Source organism: Montipora capricornis, chromosome 1 (genome assembly GCF_036669925.1).
Source record: "Montipora capricornis isolate CH-2021 chromosome 1, ASM3666992v2, whole genome shotgun sequence".
Lineage (NCBI taxonomy): Eukaryota > Metazoa > Cnidaria > Anthozoa > Scleractinia > Acroporidae > Montipora > Montipora capricornis.
This window is the reverse complement of record NC_090883.1, coordinates 24,620,042-24,637,541: the sequence shown is the minus strand read 5'-3', so window position 1 is coordinate 24,637,541 and position 17,500 is coordinate 24,620,042. Positions and strand designations below refer to the sequence as shown.

The window sequence follows — 17,500 nt, the reverse complement described above, 5'->3', positions numbered from 1 at the left end:
GTTGTAGTATGCTTACTAACTCACTGTTCCCATGTCCCCTGATAAGTGTTGTATCATGGTGTAGTGAACATGTGCAAGAGGATTAGGAGGATTAATAACTGAGTATATGGAGTTAATTATATTTCATCCAGTGTAGAGTAGTATCTCTTCTATAACTGGTGACTCCTTTGATTGCGCATTGGTCTTTCGTGCAGTTGACCACAGGTGGACCAACACTCAGGGTCTTAAAAATAACTAGGAAAAAGTGCTACCTTTGTACACGCACATTGTAATTTCATCTGCAAATGGTTAGACTTCAAGTACTCTCGGACAAGGACTATAAACCATAGGCCAATCTCACCATCCTTCCTGTTAATCAACACTGTGAAACATAGTTTGTGAGTTGTTTTCAAAGTGTCCTTAATTAAAAAGCGCAGTTTAGGACAGTGGACTGGGCATGATCCATTTACCAGTTCAGAGTAAAGCAGTTGTTTGGCAGGTCTGTCATCACCCATGCGACAAAGGTGGCCCAACCAGCGAAGACAACTTCTAACTAACTTTATCTCTATATATCAACTGAAAGAAGAAGAAAGAACTGAAGGCCAAAATATTCATTACTCAATATTCATGACAAACATCAGTCAAAACACTGCTACCCTATATCATACGTCATAAGCTGCAAAAATGACTGCTGACTCCTCCATTCTGAGCCGCAATACTGATGCCCAAAATCGGAATGGTGGAAAAACAACACATATGCCAGAATAAAAGTTGAAAACATTATTGTGCACTGTCTAAAATGTAAATAAAAAATGCTAATATTTTTTCCTTCAGTTCCACTTTAAGTCCTCTTTTAGTTTTTACTGCCGACCAAGTTCACTGGAGAGAGTACTTATAATTAACTATTTAAGGTACCACAATACTGCAAAATTTGTGAAAGTAACAGGTCAAATGCACAACAGAATTTAAAAAACCACAACAGTAGGGATACAAGTAGCTTGCTTTATAATGCAAGGTGAAGTTGAATTTAGGATCCTCATTTAAATGTGGTACCCTTACTAGGAACTGAGCCACATCCCCTCCCAATAAACAACTGAGTTCATTCGTAGACATGTTGAATATGCTGATGTAGTCCTGCATTATTACCTGGATGCTGCAATTTGAGGATGTATTCTTACATCAATATTGTTATGTTTTGTTTTCCAGATTAGTTCAACTGGCAGAGAAATTAAGTTGATGACCAGTGACCAGAAGATTGTAAGAGTTAACCTGGCTGATCCTGTAGGTTTGATTTCTGGATGACCATCAACACAAAAATATTATTACTTTACTCAAGATTTTACCTCTTCTGTTATCAGGGACGTTATAGATATGTTTTCATTGGCAAAAACAGAGAAAAATTTTTACCTACATGTGCCAGGGCTCGAAAAAAATATTTGAATCTGGGCAAGTAACTAAAATTTTGCTTTCCTGGGGCATTTCCATCCTTGCCCTGGTTTGTAAATTCATTAATTAACAATTCATGAACCCCATGCTCAATTGTGCTAGAAATATAAAATTGTGCCAGTTGCAGAGGCGCTGTTCATGGTATTAGTGAATTGAATTTAGCCTCAAAAATTCTATTTACACCATAACTGTTGGTATTGATCTCCATGAAACTGGAATGTCTTACCATTCATTGTGCATTTTACAGTCTTGATAAATACCGGTATGTGTAGTAGGGTCGAAGTAGGTATACAGATAGAGAGGGAAATGAAGTAAATGGATTAGTAAGGTGATAACACATGTAGATACCTTGAGTTATTTTAGCAATTTCCTCTCCTGTAACCTGTTTTTGCAGCTTGATGAGCAGCTTCAAGGGGCTGTGGAGGTTATTGGAAAAGTCGAGCGTGACTTTTCTCTGTCAGGTCAAAGAATTGTACCATACAATGTTGATTTTGGTGAGCTATTATGATACTGTATTATGTACTGTAAATAATTATTTACCCAGGAAGCTCCATTCACCCAGAGGTGGTTTTCATGGAGGTCCTTTGTATGGATTGAATTAGAATATAGAGATGTTGGTTTTCATGGAAAGTGAAGAAAAACCTCAGGTACCTGGGGCCACATTGTTGGGAGGCAAGTGCTCTCACCACTGTGCCATCCCTACTTCCCTAAAATAATTGTAAATTATCTCTTGTGTAGGAGAGATTGAAGACTGCACTGTGGTTTATTCATTGAGATGCGTTCATGTAGATGTTTTCCCTTTCAAATGTATCATTATTTGGAGAGTGCAGCGATCATGTGTCAGATCTAGATTAACAGACACAAGTTGTTATTGTTGAAATTACATAGCAGGTACTTTTATTCAGTTTTGCTCTGTTGCAGGTGGACAGGGATGGAGGCGTTTGTAGGGTGGAAATAGTGTGACCCATTCTGGGATAAAAGGAATACCAGGATTAATACCATAATAGAGCTGTTTTCAATTGAGTATCGAAAGTAATTAGCGAATTACTTTGGTTTTGCATTTCTTTACTCAGTGATTGGTTCAAAGTTCCCGCGCCACTTTTTCAACCAATCACAAATGAAACCAAAACCAATCGTGGCTCGCACGTGCACATTTTCCCGCGCTTTGTGTCGGCTACGTGTAATTACTTCGAGTTTTGATTGGTTTACTGGATTGTTTACGTCCTTTTTGATTGGTCAAAGTAATTACTTTGGTTTTGGTTTTACGACACTCAATTGAAAAGCGCTCTACCATTCATTACTATTAGTTATCTTTTTTGTCATAAATTATAGATTGTTTTCCGTTTCTTTTTCAGATTTAAATCTTTATGGTGAAGCTTTGTCTATTATTTCCAACCATCCTGAAGTCTTTGGTTTACGAGTTTCCAATGGATTTGGTTATTAATACCGGAGAAGAAGAATCATATGCTTGTTGATATTGCTTTGCAATAAGCAATAATATTATTCCGAACTTACCACATCTTTACCAAGACTTATTGATTACCAGAGTGTGTTTGAAGGACTGTCCTAATGTCGTGCTTTTTGCAAGATATAGGTGCATCATTTAGAGATGCAATGAAAAGAATTGAAACAGAACAAACTTATTTTCTACTGATGGTCTCAACAGTTAATAGAAAATTAACCATGAGGTTTGAGAATTCCATGGAAAATTCCAAACAGCTTTAATAGTCAACATTCTTTAGATAGTACGAGGGCTATGATACGCTATTCTAGGTGATGTATTCTACAGCAGGGCAAGACAAAATTCCAAGCATCAGGTTGCCCTTTCGGGCAAGCTGTAATTTCATCTTACTAGCCCAAGTCTCTGAGGAGCTACGATCTCGCAAAAGATTTGCATTCTTTCTTTTTCTCTCTTAAACTGCCTGCTAAACACTCATGTCTGCTCGGAAGTTTGGCATCTGAAGAAAGGAACCAATAACGCCACACTTGTGTTCAATTTGATGCTTGCCCGTTGGGAAACCCGCAATAAGAAAGTGCTAGCCCAAAACACCATTCCACTAGCCCCGGCCTATGAGACAGCCTTTTTGACGCACCTTGTACAGTATGGCTCTTGAAATTTAGAAAGTCACTTTTGTTGCCTGATGTATTCCAAAATTTTGTAATTTTAGGGATTTAGAAAATCTGAAAGTACATGTACTAATTGTGTTTTGTTCATGTGTAAACACAGTATTATGCCTGATAAGGCGTGGTTAAGTTTGAGGTCTTGGTAAACGTAAATTTGGGCGTCTCACTCAAATTTTTTGTTTCTGCAAATCTTGAATCGGTGGGCTGTGAAGTAAATTTTCCCAAAAAACTGAAAGTGCTAAAATTGCTTTTCTTTGTTTCCCGCCATAATCTGCGCGTGAAAAATGATTGTCGCATCATGTCATTCACACGTGAAAGGACTGGGTGACAGCCTTCACGCGCAACCTCCTTGGCTTTCAAGTAAGGGGCGGAGTTATTCAGCAGACCGTGAACTGCATGCGAAATTTTCAAGGGGTTTATTTTGACGCCCGACCTCCTGTCATGACAGGTTTTTCAGTTCTAAATTTATTGATGATTGTACTACCCCAAATACAGCATGAGGAATTTTTGGTTTGTTTTGGGAGACTGATTTTATGGCTTTTTCTGCCCAAATTAAGTATGAGATGAGAGTTTTTCTGCTGACACCTCATTTTTCGTTACCGAGACCTTAAATACAGGCAAAAAAAATTGTGTGTTAAGTTGTGGTAGACCTTACAAACTCTTACCTTTCATGGTTGCCATTACCAATACAATTATTAATTATGAATAATCATCTTGTAAATGATGCATTGTTTTATTAAAAATCATTTTTTTGTTCACTTGCCATAAGTTTATTGTGTCCAATTTACTGTTTGATCGATGGGCTTCTGCCAAACTCATCTTATGTTTGACTGTGTGTCTGGGTGGGGAAGTAGCAGGGTAGGGACACAAGACTGAATTGAAAACAGCAATAATTTATTGTGTCAAGATCGAAACACTAATTTTTAAAGATTACTATTTTGTGGTTCAAGTTTCTCCTTAATTCCTGAAACTTGATTTGAATCCGTAGAGAGCACTTGTGCCAAGCTGTATAATCAGGAAAATTAAAAAAAAAGATATGATAGCTTTTACTTTATCCAAGAGTGCACTGCAGTTGGAACAATGCAGCCCAAATAATAGAATAATAATAATAGTGCTCCTAGATTAAATTACTGCATTAAAAACATGTCATTGATCAGGGAAAGTCAAACAAAATTAATTATCCATTTTTCTATCAACAATTTCATCTCGAAAGAGAATTTTTTTTCCCCAAAAGACTTGATTTGTTCCATTCTTACATTGGTTCTCTTATGGAGTGTCTGAGGCTACACAAAATTCACCCTGTATTCCAAGCACTCTGATACTGATAAAAAAGGAAACTTGGAATGAAAATAAAAGGGCAACTATCGGTCAGAGTGACTTGTTTTTCCCGCTGTTTAAAAAGCTGTGCCACCCAAAATCCTGAGGACTGGGTGCACAAGAACATCCTTGACATTCTGGTAACACAGATTAGCCTTCCATCAATACCTGACATTTACACGTGGTTCCTTTTAGGTTATAATGTCAAAAGCTCAAGTCAGTGCTGCATGTAACATGTTGACCATGCATCCATGACCAAAGAAAAATGTTTAATTTATAGACCATGGACATTTTTATTAAAAGAAGTTGAAAGAAGTTACCTTGACCAGCAAAGTAGCTCCTTTACAAACCGATCTCGGTTAGCAAAGAAGTAATTAAAAATTCCGAATTCTCATGATTTTATAAACCACAAAAGCTTACTCCCTACACGAAATTTCCTACTTTATCTCTTCTAACTATAGCCAACCCTGTAAAGTACTTAAACCAATTTCAAGAATTTATGATCACATTCTCTGGAATGTGACATAATTTACACAGGGAGTGATTTAAGATCAAGAAGAAGCACTGATGACCTTGAAGCGTGTAACTTGCAACTCGAGACTATTCCTTAGAAAAAAGCTGGGGATTTTACTAGGTCACCAATTTTATGCCCAAATATGGACAAAAATAAGATCGAAGCTGCACACGCAGGGAAATACACAAGCTATGTTACATCCAAATAAGGATATTTTTTAACTAAAAAAACCCCGGCTCTGAACCAGAGTTAAACGCTTCAAATTCATGAGCTTCTGGATCAAATTAATGTTCCTAATTTTTTTCTACCTAAAGCCTCATCCATGTAAGCAAAGTTAATGTGGTATGGCAATTTTTGTTCTTTAATTAATTAATTAAATTTGTTCAGATTTTAATCGCCAATTTTTGTGGCAAGCATGCGCAACCTTAGTGAAATTTTCTTCCTTATTATATTATTAACTTATGTGCTACAATAGTTTTGCACAATTGCTGGCCCAGACAGATGACAAAATGCCTAGTATACTTATTATGTAAGAATTGCAAAAAACATGTCTGTGTGGATAAGGCTTGATTTTAGACCTTAAAAAATCTTCAATTTGTAAGAATCTCCTATGCTACTCAGAGGAATTGGCTTCACTGATTGGCATTGCCATGGCAATGGAATCTAAATTCATACAATGGCAACCACATCCTGTAACAGGGCATTCTGTGTGTCCTCTGAAAAGAAAAAAAAGGACAACATTAGAGAGAAACTGCTTGTAGGCAGCTAGCCTACAAGCAGGCTCTCTGACTCTTTGCCAGTCTCCCATCTTTTGCACTTGGCTCGCAAAAAGTAAGCCTGCTTGCAAGCTAGTAGGCATGTACCAAAACTCCTTCGATTTCAATAAACTACAGCTAATTAAGCTTTTAATGGATCCTTTTGTATCACAGAAAGTTGTTTCCATTGTCTCTTCAACCAACTATTGCCTCTGCTAAAAGAATTCTATATGGTCATTTAGGCATTGAAGGGGTAAACAAATTATTGAATCCGGTGTCATATAGCAATGTAGAGCGATAATGTATACGCTCCTATGGCTGACAGGCTGACAGGAAAAATAGTTCTGTAGCAGCTTGTTGGCTAAATTGTTTGGCATGTTCCTAAAAAGAGCCTTCCATTCCAAAGGGATAAGAAATAGTGGTAATTGAACCGAGTGGAGTGCAATTTGGTCTGAAATCATACATGCGGTGTGATTTCAAAATTGAACAAGCGCGTAGCGGGAGTTTGATTTGAAATCACATGTGAGAGTTTAAATTTACTCCCAAGGATGTTTTTTTTCAGAGAATCTCAGTTAACCAGTGAATGACTTACTTGAACCACTCAACTATATGATTAGAATGACCACCATGTCGACAAGACTGACACCAGGTGAACCAATTGTTAAATGGATTTACACTGCGTATGTTTTCTGGCTTCTCTGCATTTGGATCTAAAAAAATGACCCAAATAAAAAAGTCTATTTACAGAAAGAGAGTAATCTAACTATAATTGCCAGGAGAGGTAACAGCATGCATTAAGCTCATCAACAACGGATTATGGGTTAGTCCCATATATTAAATAAATGTTGGTGGAGATAGAGCTAGTACTAGTTACTTACAACCAAACCTAATTATACTGAGTCAGGCCATACATGTAGTTTGGTGATTCAGAAAGCCAATGACATTCAACTGCCTGGCCATTATAAGCAAAGCAAATGTGAGGGCTGTATAATGGGGCCCTGTGCAAAAGCACAAGGAAATGTTCCTGAATTCCCCATTAGATACTACCATTTGCGTCCAACCTTGAAGCGTGACAAATTTTGCGCCAAGTTTCACTTTTCAAACGTTAACGCTTTGTCCGGTTATGTATCACTTTTGACCAATGAAACATTGGAGGTTATTAATTTTTGTGAAATTGACAACGTTTTTTGACGATATACCAGCACGTTTTGTTCACATGCTCTCAAAGTTTTCAGGTTTTTTTGTGACCACCCTAATGTTTTGCAATGGAAACAAAAAAAATTCAAAATCAACAAGTTTGAATGAGGTAAATTACCGTCCAAGAGTCGCTTGAGATCAAGATTTTAAATGCTCCTTGAAACATGGAAGAGTGTGTGTGCAAAATGCCCTAGCCGCAGAAATATTTCCTCCTATATCTTTCTAGTTTCACTTCGGTTTCATGTATTTTTTTTCTTGTACCTTGCTGAATCACATATTTCTTCCTGATAAAGTATACCAAGTTCCATATTCTGTGGCTTTGGAAACTCACAGGAGATGGATGTTTATAACTCTTCTAGATTCCTAGGCAAATTCATAAATATCTCTGCTCTCACAGAAAACTTGAAAACTTGAAGAGCACGTGAACAAAACATGCTGGTATGCCAAAGTTTTATTGGTCAAAAGTGATACACGACAGGACAAACCACTAACGTTTGAAAAGTAAAACTTCGTGCAAAATTTGCCACGCTTCAAGGATGGACGCAAATGGTAGTAACATTTCAGTCAGGTGGCCAGGTTTTCCCCTAACATTATTTTCTGTAAATTTAAATGCATAATATCGAAACACTTACAAAATGGAGAGCTCTTTGCTAACTTTGACTTTTGAGGAGCGAACTAATATCATGCTAGCCTTACCTAGGTTTGCCTGCTTTTGTGAGAGAGATGAAGGTGTTCCCATGTGAACAAGACAGAGAGCACACCTTGGAAGAGGCTTGCGACAACCAGGGCATGCCATTATCTGTAAAATGTGACAAGCAACAGCAAGAGTTGTTGTAGCTTAACTATTCAAACTAATAATGAAGATGTTGCTAATATCTTACGGACGGTGCTCACTAATTTAAAGATATACTATTTGCCCTGATTTCTGATTATGCAGGAAATGTAGGTCTTAACAAGACATAGTGCACTGCGAAAAATATCCTTGTATAAGTAAACATCACCGATAGGAAACCCGAGTATCTCAAGATGCACAGAACGCATGCGCAATAACAATAGTAGGCACTGTCCTTTAGAGTCACAAAGTGTACTGCATTGTGTAGTGGATTGACTGCCAGATCCTGGGCCTTGCAATTAATACTTTGAAGTGACTGGCTCATCTCCAGGGTACCATATGCCCATCACCTAAGCAATAGTACAATGTACATGGGCTGAGTTTTAGTTGATCTTGACCTGACACAAGGAATTCTTCACAGGGAATTCCAGTTTTCCTCCCTCATCAGAATGCAATTCCAGTTAATTACATATGGTTATGGTGACGTGCTACGAGTTCACGCAACTTATGTCCAGAAATGCACCTTGTTAGATGCATGCTCAATTTTGACATCTAACACAAAGTGTCCCTTAAAGTCTGCGCCTTTGCTCCCTATTTCCAACAATAAGGTAACGGTAAAGGTTAGCATTATTTTTAGCTTGGGGTAAATGCAGCTGTTTATCGTTACACTCTGTGGTGTTCCATTATTTGTCTATATTCCAAGAAACTAGTAATGTTGAAGATGAGGAGAAGAGCAAAGGGACACTGCGTGCATCAGACATGGTGTCATACATGGGCCTTAGAGAAGCAGCCTTGGGTGCCATTAATAATATTATAATTATGCTTTTGGACTGATCTCGTTGAGTTCCACCCTTCATGATTCAGACCCTAGGGATATTAGCATGGCCAGGTTTTTGAAAGATTAAGTTTAGTGAACAAAAGTTCTCCATTGATTTGATACCTTTGTTCTGTTTGATGGGTTAGAGTACTGAGCAAACCTCTTGGGTCTTGATCCTGAAACACACAACAACAACAACAACTGAATGAAAACCAATATTTTTTGATGGAGCCTCCAGGACACTCTGAATAACTCCAAAGGCTCCTAATAGCAGTTGAACCTGTGTCCTTCAGAAAGTTACTGCTTCTAATTCTTTACCACTGAGCTATTAGAGATTTGCAGGAAATAAGGCTTTAAATGAATAATGTGGAGGGTCATTAGCTCTGAGTTAGTAATTATAAAGCCATAGTTTCAACTACATGAGTATCTGTAATTCTAGCCTGCATCACCGACAGACTAATCCCTGGTATAGTCAGTCTGCACAATGACTCTGAAAAGCTTGTTCAGAGTTTACAGGGATTTCTGCATCCTTTCTGATTGGATAGATTCTTGCATGCTTTGTGATTCGACGTTCACTCACTTGACAAGTCACGCATGACAGAAAAAGTGCTTTGCATTTCAACAGCCATAAAAGTCAAAACTGAAAAGGTGATGTAAATTTTAAACTATTTTTTTTTATTGCAATTTATGTTGTCGCGTTTTAGAAAAAATCATGAAAGGGGATGAGATGGGAACAGTTCGACACACTCACCGAAATTGTGAGTTTGAATCTGCTTTTGAGATGGATCGCAAACAAATAGAAATCGAAGATCTGCCATGGCACGTGCGGATCCAAAAAGTCGTCAAAATGTTGATATGATTTTGACATTTCCTATTGTGCAGCAACCAGTCAGAAGCGACAAACTAATTACCATTACTGGTTGCGGCTTAGTTTTTTTGCGTTAGGTTAATTGGCTTTTTACTTGAACACAATAACATTCATAAATATTTCTAGTGTTCATGGTTTTCGAATTGTCACAGCTAGTGTAACAAATATACTTCTATATACAAGAAATTTTCCTGCTCAGATGGGAGACAATCAGTTGAAAACTGATCTTTTAGGGCAATGAACTCTCTTTCCAACCTTCCATTAAATGATTTGTTGAGTGAGTAAATGTAAAGATTCTAGCCAATATAAGCACAGGGGTACAGAAATACCTGTAAAACTGCAAGATACCAGAACAAGCTTTTGGGAGCAAAAATATATATGAACGTTCAGCCTATAAGCTCCAAAATGAGTCGTTCTTAGTAAAAAGAGCATAATTTTACACTATAAAAGGTGCTTATAAATAAAGGCTGGTCTTTCATTTACCGGATCCCAATTAATAATTAATGTCCATATGAAACAAAAAAAGAAAGCAAACATAACAACCTAATTAGCAAGGCCTAATTGGAATAACAATGATTCTTTTGTCCTCTGCCACTTTAGTCCGGTACATAAAAGTCTACCCTAAATAAAAGTGATATCTATCACACGATGGCCATATTAATTGTATAAAGAAGAGATAAATCTACAAAAAAGTCTGACCTGTCGACAGCACATTGGTGAGTATGGAGTTACCACAAAAATTACATGTAACAAACACTTGCTGAGGGGGCTTTTGGCTAGGATCCTTCAAATTGCGATGAATATCAAACAATGATCTGAAAAATGGAAATAAAGAAATTGGTTCAAACCAGTCTAGATAAGTAACTTTTATTTCTTAAGTGTCTAGTCATTCCAGAGCTGGAGCACTAGAATTGGGGATACTGCAAAGTGAATTTAACAATTTACGCAAATCAAGTCAAATGTTCGTTTTGAGGAGAAGGGGAAACCAGAGTACGGCCAGAGAAAAACCTCTTGGTGCAGAGTTGTAGAGAACGAACAAACTCAACCCACACATAACGCAGAGTCTGGGGATCGCAAACTGGCCACATTAATGGGACAAGGAAAGGTTACGTTTTATACAAATGTTGGCCGTGTAGCACTTATATTTTAAACAGAGTTAACTGAATAGAGTGTAATGTGAAGTGCTAGATTTCAATCCCATATGAACCATGTGAGCGTTAGCCCTACTGATGGAAATGGGCTCACACAAGGACAGAGAAAAACTCTGACCAGGGTGGGAATTGAACCCACGACCTTCGGGTTAGATCTCCGCCGCTCTACCGACTGAGCTACAAGGTCAGACGGGAGCAGGCCGTGGGAACTAAAGATGTTAAAGTCACGGCAATGAACATGTACAAGTACAAGGAAAGGTTACGTTTTATACAAACGTTGGCCGTGTCGCACTTATATTTTAAACAGAGTTAACTGAATAGAGTGTAATGCGAAGTGCTAGATTTCAATCTGGGAGGCATGCAATAAGTGCTCTCACCACCGCATAATATCAATGTGAATTATATATTGAAAACAAGCATTTAAATGTCAGTGCAGTGCATGCATATGCGTAAATGTCATCGCATGGGCCCAAGGGCTATAAGGATTGATTTCACACATATTTTCGTTTTTGCGATGAGGGCAATTTGTTTTGTTGCTTTTCAAAGTCGAAACTCTCATCGCATACTTAATTTGGGCAGAAAAAGTGCCATAAAATCAGTCTCCGAAGACAAACGAAAAATTCCTCACACGGTAGTAGGGGTAGTACAATCATCCATTAGAACTGAAAATTTGGAAGTGATATCTTAAAACAAGTCGGGACAGGAGGTCTGAGAAGTTGTACTTTTGGCATCAAAATAAACCCCTAAAAAGTTGAGCTTGAAGAATTTTGCGTACTGTTCACGGTCTGCTGAATAACTCCGCCCCTTCTTGAAAGACAATTATGCTGAGCTAATCAGCGTTCGGGCACATGCTAAGTAGCAGATCGCACGTGAAGGCTGTCAATTGACACCCAATCCTTTAATGTGTGACTGCAGGCATGATATGTCAATCCTTTTTCGCGCCCAGATTATGGTGGAAACAAAGAAAAGCGACTTTAAAGTGCCCCTGTGACCAAAAAATCACTTCATATTTTTCTTTGGATTTCAAAACTATGTTAACAAAACACTAAGTGACCCACGTTTTAAGCCTTGATTTCAAAAAGACACCTTTTTATTTCAACTGTAATTTTCCTATTTACCGGTAATGGTCCGCCATTACTAACATTATGTTCTTGAGAGAGCTGGATCGAGGAGAAAATGACGTCAAAGGCTCACTAGTTTAAGAATGCAATACGTGTGTACGCGGCAGAATTAATATACAGCACAGGGGTTTTGGGCTTTCAGACTTTTAAACTCACGCTTTGCATATATAATAAGCTGCGTTCACACGCTGAAATTTTAAGCTAGTGAACCTCTGACGTCACTTTTCCCTGGATCCAACCATCTGAGGTCCAATCGGTCGGTTTTGCAATGGTGATAATGAAAACCAAGATGACAAGAGGAATGACAATGACCTGTGAGTGGTAAATATGGTGGTGAACTTAAAATCACTACATCCCTATAAATGTTCACAAAATCATGCAATTAATGTACGTATTGAACATTTTTGCATGACTTTCCAAATTTTATGGTTCAAACTAAAATGGCTGCTTTGGAGCAGAAACCTTAATTAAACAGCATTAGTTTCCTACCTCTGATGCCACAGTCTCCACATGTCCAATAGATTTCTATAACTGAAGTTTCAAGCATTATAAAAATGAGGCTTGAATGAACATCTCTTACTTCAAAACAACACATTAATTTAAGGATAGGACTGTGTTTTAGATTTTTTCCATTTGTATTCATCCACCTATGCCAAGAAACATTAATCTTGTCCTGATAAGGATGATTATTAGCACTATGGAAATGTCTGAGAGTATATATAAGTGGTGGAAATTAAATCCTTTAAAATCATCACTGTTGTAATGAAGGAGATGACAACATTTGAATCCTAGCAGTGTATAGCAGGACCTGAATCTAAGTTAATGGCCTATATAGTTACCGCAAGTCTCCTACAACTCATTGGCAGAGCACCTGATTAACCATGAATGGAAGAAAAACCCTCTTCATTTCATTCACGAGGGTTAACAATATCTAACATCTCCCCATTACAACAGTGAAAATGAGTATTGATCACAGTATCGGTAAGTTCAAGCGTTGACCATGGCCGCAACATAAAAAAATTACTTGAAAATGTGACTTAGTATCGGTACTGACAGTTTGAAGAAAAGAATGAAGAATGAAAGATCCTCACTCAGACTATTGGCAGCTTAAATGTCTCTTTTTGAGCTGAGTTTGGCACAGAAATTTACTGATACTTACATGTAAATGCATGCCACGTAGTATACATGTACATGCAGTAAACAGTATTATTCCTTTTCTTCATTAAAACCAATAATTTTATTTTTATGTCTAGTGCACTGCTAGAGACATCCTAATTTCTTACACTCCTAAACCCGTGTATCGGAAACAGTAGACAATTAAATTACTCACTTTTCTATCCATGCCGAAACTCTTACATCTTTCAAGACTTCACTTGATATATGAGGGACACAATTAACAATGACTAAACTCGCTGTTTGGACATCTGTTGTCTATAAAAAAGCAAAAAATGTTCACCACTTGCTCCCAGATCTGGATGACACTACTATAATTTGTAAACTGAATTCAATCAGGTGTTCTTGACAGGAATGGAAAAAGTTTCCTTCGAAGCGAATGATCATTTAACCAAAACAAATTGATACCAGAAGATTTTTTTTTTACTCTTTCGGTATGAGCTTTATCAACTTGGTTCTGTTGGGACTGTGCCCAAGAAACTTGTCAAAAGTTTTGAGGCTCTGGAATTGCTAAGTGTATTATAGATCTGTTCAAGAAAGTGGGTCTGTTTGGCTCTGAAAGATTACTCAGGGAAGTGCTTGACACTTAACAAGACTGGATACGAAAGGTCAATCAACTTAAGGAATGCCATGCAACTGTCTGGATATCAAATACATTGTTAGCTTCAGGAAGTGACCAGATGCCCACAAAGACTTCCAGATAATGGTGAACTGTTTTATAATAAGAGCATGTGTCGTGAATATAGTCACTTGATATTGTTCAGAAGTTTATAACTTGAAGGCAATCCATTAAGACTAGAAAAGAAATTTAATGCTAAATTAAGATACAAAATTACACCTGCAAAAAGTGTTCTTACCTTATTTACATATTTTTCTAACAAATTTATTCCATCTAATGAGATTCCTATTTAAAAGAAAATATTACTCAGTAATTTAATTGGCAATACAATGCTACCTGTTTGCTATTCCCCCTTTTTAAGAGCATTCATACAGACCTAATTATTGCTTTGATCATGTATAAATCATATTGTTGTGTCTTCATTTGTACCAGAAAAGCAAAGACATTTGCCTGAAAACAATGGCTTTTTTTTCCAGCTTTGGTTCAATCCAGAACCCAAGTAATACGCCGAGTTTGATATATCAATCCAATATTCATGGCTACGAGGCTTTATGGTCAAATAGGTTTTCTTTATCTCGCAAGTCTCAAGGTAGACTAATCTGAACAACCTAATATTCAAATTTAACCATAAGACCTTGTAGCCACATGTGAATATTGATTTATCAAACATATTAGCCCACAATATTATTCCAGAATTGCCTCTGCACCACAACGTTTTGCAGATGACAAAATAAACAAACCATGCAAACTCTGTCGGGACATTTTCCAGAGCCCTTAAATTTTGCTCTCCATTAATTCTCCTGTAACCTTCCGTTGCTTAAACACTCTTGAGATATTTTCCCTAAACTCCTTCAATTTTTGCTTTTGCTTTGTAAGTAACCTTGCTTAAACAGAAGGTGGATGCTTGGGTATAGGAGCCTATATTGTGACAAGCTAATTCCTATCTGGAAAACTAACCTCGCACACATGAGTCTCCAAGAAAGCTCCAACAAGTCACACAAGTTTAATTGATTAAAGATCAGAAGAGTCTGCTAACATCATCAGGGACTAAGCTTAATTTAATTGACATATATTCCTTAAATTAAAGACAACAAAATTACCTGTAAGGAGAATACCATCTAAATCTCCAGCATTACTCAACTTTGACATCAATTTTTCAAGAAACAGGGACAACTTAAACAAGAAGATGAAGCACTGTAACCATAAATGCCAAAACAGCACCCAAACGTAGGCAATACAATGTGAAATAATTCTGAAATAAGGAGGATGCAAACACTGGTGTCTACTGTATCCCTTGCCAGATGCAATGAAAAAACATAAATACCTTGCTGTCAGGAAGATATTTACAGGCAAAAGCAATCCTATCGTCAATTTCCATTCCTTCTTCTGCCTTGATGAAAATATAAAATCAATTGAGTTTCAGCCATACACAGTGTGGTATTAGTGTAGTCTGCATTAAACATGTTTCCTAGAGTCGCTGCTCAACGTACAAACCAAATGATACATGTTCCTTTACTGTACTGTCTTGCAAAGACGTAATAATTATTTGCAAAGGCATGACTATACCAAAATAATATTAACAAATCTGAGAATGTATATAAGCTGAGCAAAAAACATATTATTCAACTTGTCAATAACTAATGATCAGAAGGAAATAAAAGAAATCTCATCAAATTTCCCTTGATTTACATAAAGCATTTTATATATTTTATTCCTTTTGAATGTCATGTAGGCCAAAAACAATGCACTTATGAAATCACTTAAACACTTATGCAATCCTGATCAGTTGAGAATGTGGTTAACAATACTCCTGATAATACTGAAGCACATCAAGAATAGACTAGTCAAACTCTCTGCTTTTTCTGAATTAATGATTATATATACCTACATGCAATATATACAATACAACAAATTCATGCACCCATGTTCTAAACAATAACATAACTCCTTACCCTCACCTTGTACCAATGCCACTGCTTATTAATTTAAGGGAGCAATGAAAATAATACTTTACAATTTTCATTGCTCATTACTTTCATTTGGTTCACTAACTCACCAAGATACTGTCAAAGTTATCTGCTTCTGAGGTCAGAAAAGCAAAGGCTGATCTCAAGTAAGGACTCTCCATCTGCCAAAAAGTGATTAAAAAACTGTAAACGTTTAAGTCAAGATTTTGCTTTTGGAAGGATAATACAATGTATATTATATAACGTACCTAGTTTGATTGACAAAAAGTAAAAAATAATATTATTGATAAAGAACAACCAAAGAAAAAATATTATTGGAAATGTGGCAAAACTTTTAGTTGTTCCCTAGCTTTTTCCTAATTTACTGTTTAACATTTCACTGTTAAGGAGTTTCAGTAATTACACTACTAGAAACTTCTAGAAATTTACTTCACATGTATGAAGAAAGTTTGAGATTGTTCGAAGTCACGCATAATTTGTTAACCATTAGAATGATGCAGATTGGCACAACTCAGCATTGTTAAAAATAGAGTTCTCACAATGTTCAGAAAAAGCTAAGCTCAGAAGCTTCTAGAATCCTTTTCATAACTATAGTACCCCAGTACTACTGCTCATGATTCCGATAGTATGTACATACACTAGTATATAGCTTGAGTTTGAGAATATTCAGTTAGTACTCTAGTACTAGTGCTATTCCGATTGTTAGGGCGATTGTTCATCGGTAGATGTTCGTACGCTTAGTACGTACGTACAAGCTAGTATATAGGTATTATATAGGTTGAGTTTAAGAATATTCAGTTAGTACCCTAGTACTAATGCTATTGCGATTGTTAGGGCGGTTGTTCATCAGGGAATCTTCGTACGCTTAGTCCGTATGTACGCTAGTATATAGGTTGAGTTTGAGAATATTCAGTTAGTGCGCTAGTACTAGTGCTATTCCGATTGTTAGGGCGATTGTTCATCGGTAAATGTTCGTACGCTGAGTACGTACATACACTAGTATTTAGGTTGAGTTTGAGAATATTCAGTTCGTATGCTAGTACTAGTGCTATTCCGATTGTTAGGGTGATTGTTCATTGGTAAATGTTCATACGCTTAGTACGTACGTACGAGCTAGTATATAGGTTGGGTTTGAGAATATTCAGGTAGTACACTAGTACTAATGCTATTCCGATTGTTAGGGTGATTGTTCATCGGTAAATGTTTGTACGCTGAGTACGTACGTACGCTAGTACTAGTGCTATTCCGATTGTTAGGGCGATTGTTCATCGGTCAATGTTTGTACGCTTAGTACGCTAGTATATAGGTTGAGTTTGAGAATATTCAGTTAATATGCTAGTACTAGTGCTATTCCGATTGTTAGGGCGATTGTTCATCGGTAAATGTTCGTCACTTAGTACGTACATACACTAGTATATAGGTTGAGTTTGAGAATATTCAGTTAGTACGCTAGTACTAGTGCTATTCCGATTGTTCATCGGTCAATGTTTGTACGCTTAGTACGCTAGTATATAGGTTGAGTTTGAGAATATTCAGTTAATACGCTAGTACTAGTGCTATTCCGATTGTTAGGGCGATTGTTCATCGGTAAATGTTCGTATGCTTAGTACGTACGCTAGT

At 37.0% G+C, this 17,500-nt stretch overlaps 2 protein-coding genes across 2 annotated transcripts in view; one reads left to right on the top strand and one right to left on the bottom strand.

Annotated features, from left to right (window-relative positions):
• The window catches only part of LOC138032641 (replication protein A 14 kDa subunit-like), a 5,299-nt gene extending 992 nt beyond the window's left edge, over positions 1–4,307 (top strand). Inside the window, exons 2-4 of the mRNA XM_068880379.1 lie at positions 1,186–1,260; positions 1,820–1,919; positions 2,781–4,307. Of these exons, the coding sequence (XP_068736480.1) occupies positions 1,186–1,260; positions 1,820–1,919; positions 2,781–2,869 (264 nt within the window). The 3' untranslated portion in view covers positions 2,870–4,307. The remainder of the gene's footprint in view (positions 1–1,185; positions 1,261–1,819; positions 1,920–2,780) is intronic.
• A 115-nt stretch (positions 4,308–4,422) lies between these two features.
• LOC138032470 (GATOR2 complex protein MIOS-like) overlaps positions 4,423–17,500 on the bottom strand; it is a 45,204-nt gene continuing 32,126 nt past the window's right edge. Inside the window, exons 26-36 of the mRNA XM_068880194.1 lie at positions 15,970–16,041; positions 15,238–15,303; positions 15,014–15,086; positions 14,152–14,198; positions 13,452–13,552; positions 12,611–12,652; positions 10,549–10,664; positions 9,105–9,157; positions 8,029–8,131; positions 6,728–6,845; positions 4,423–6,096 (exon numbers count right to left, since the gene is read on the bottom strand). Coding sequence (XP_068736295.1) covers positions 5,994–6,096; positions 6,728–6,845; positions 8,029–8,131; positions 9,105–9,157; positions 10,549–10,664; positions 12,611–12,652; positions 13,452–13,552; positions 14,152–14,198; positions 15,014–15,086; positions 15,238–15,303; positions 15,970–16,041 — 894 coding nt within the window. The 3' untranslated portion in view covers positions 4,423–5,993. The remainder of the gene's footprint in view (positions 6,097–6,727; positions 6,846–8,028; positions 8,132–9,104; positions 9,158–10,548; positions 10,665–12,610; positions 12,653–13,451; positions 13,553–14,151; positions 14,199–15,013; positions 15,087–15,237; positions 15,304–15,969; positions 16,042–17,500) is intronic.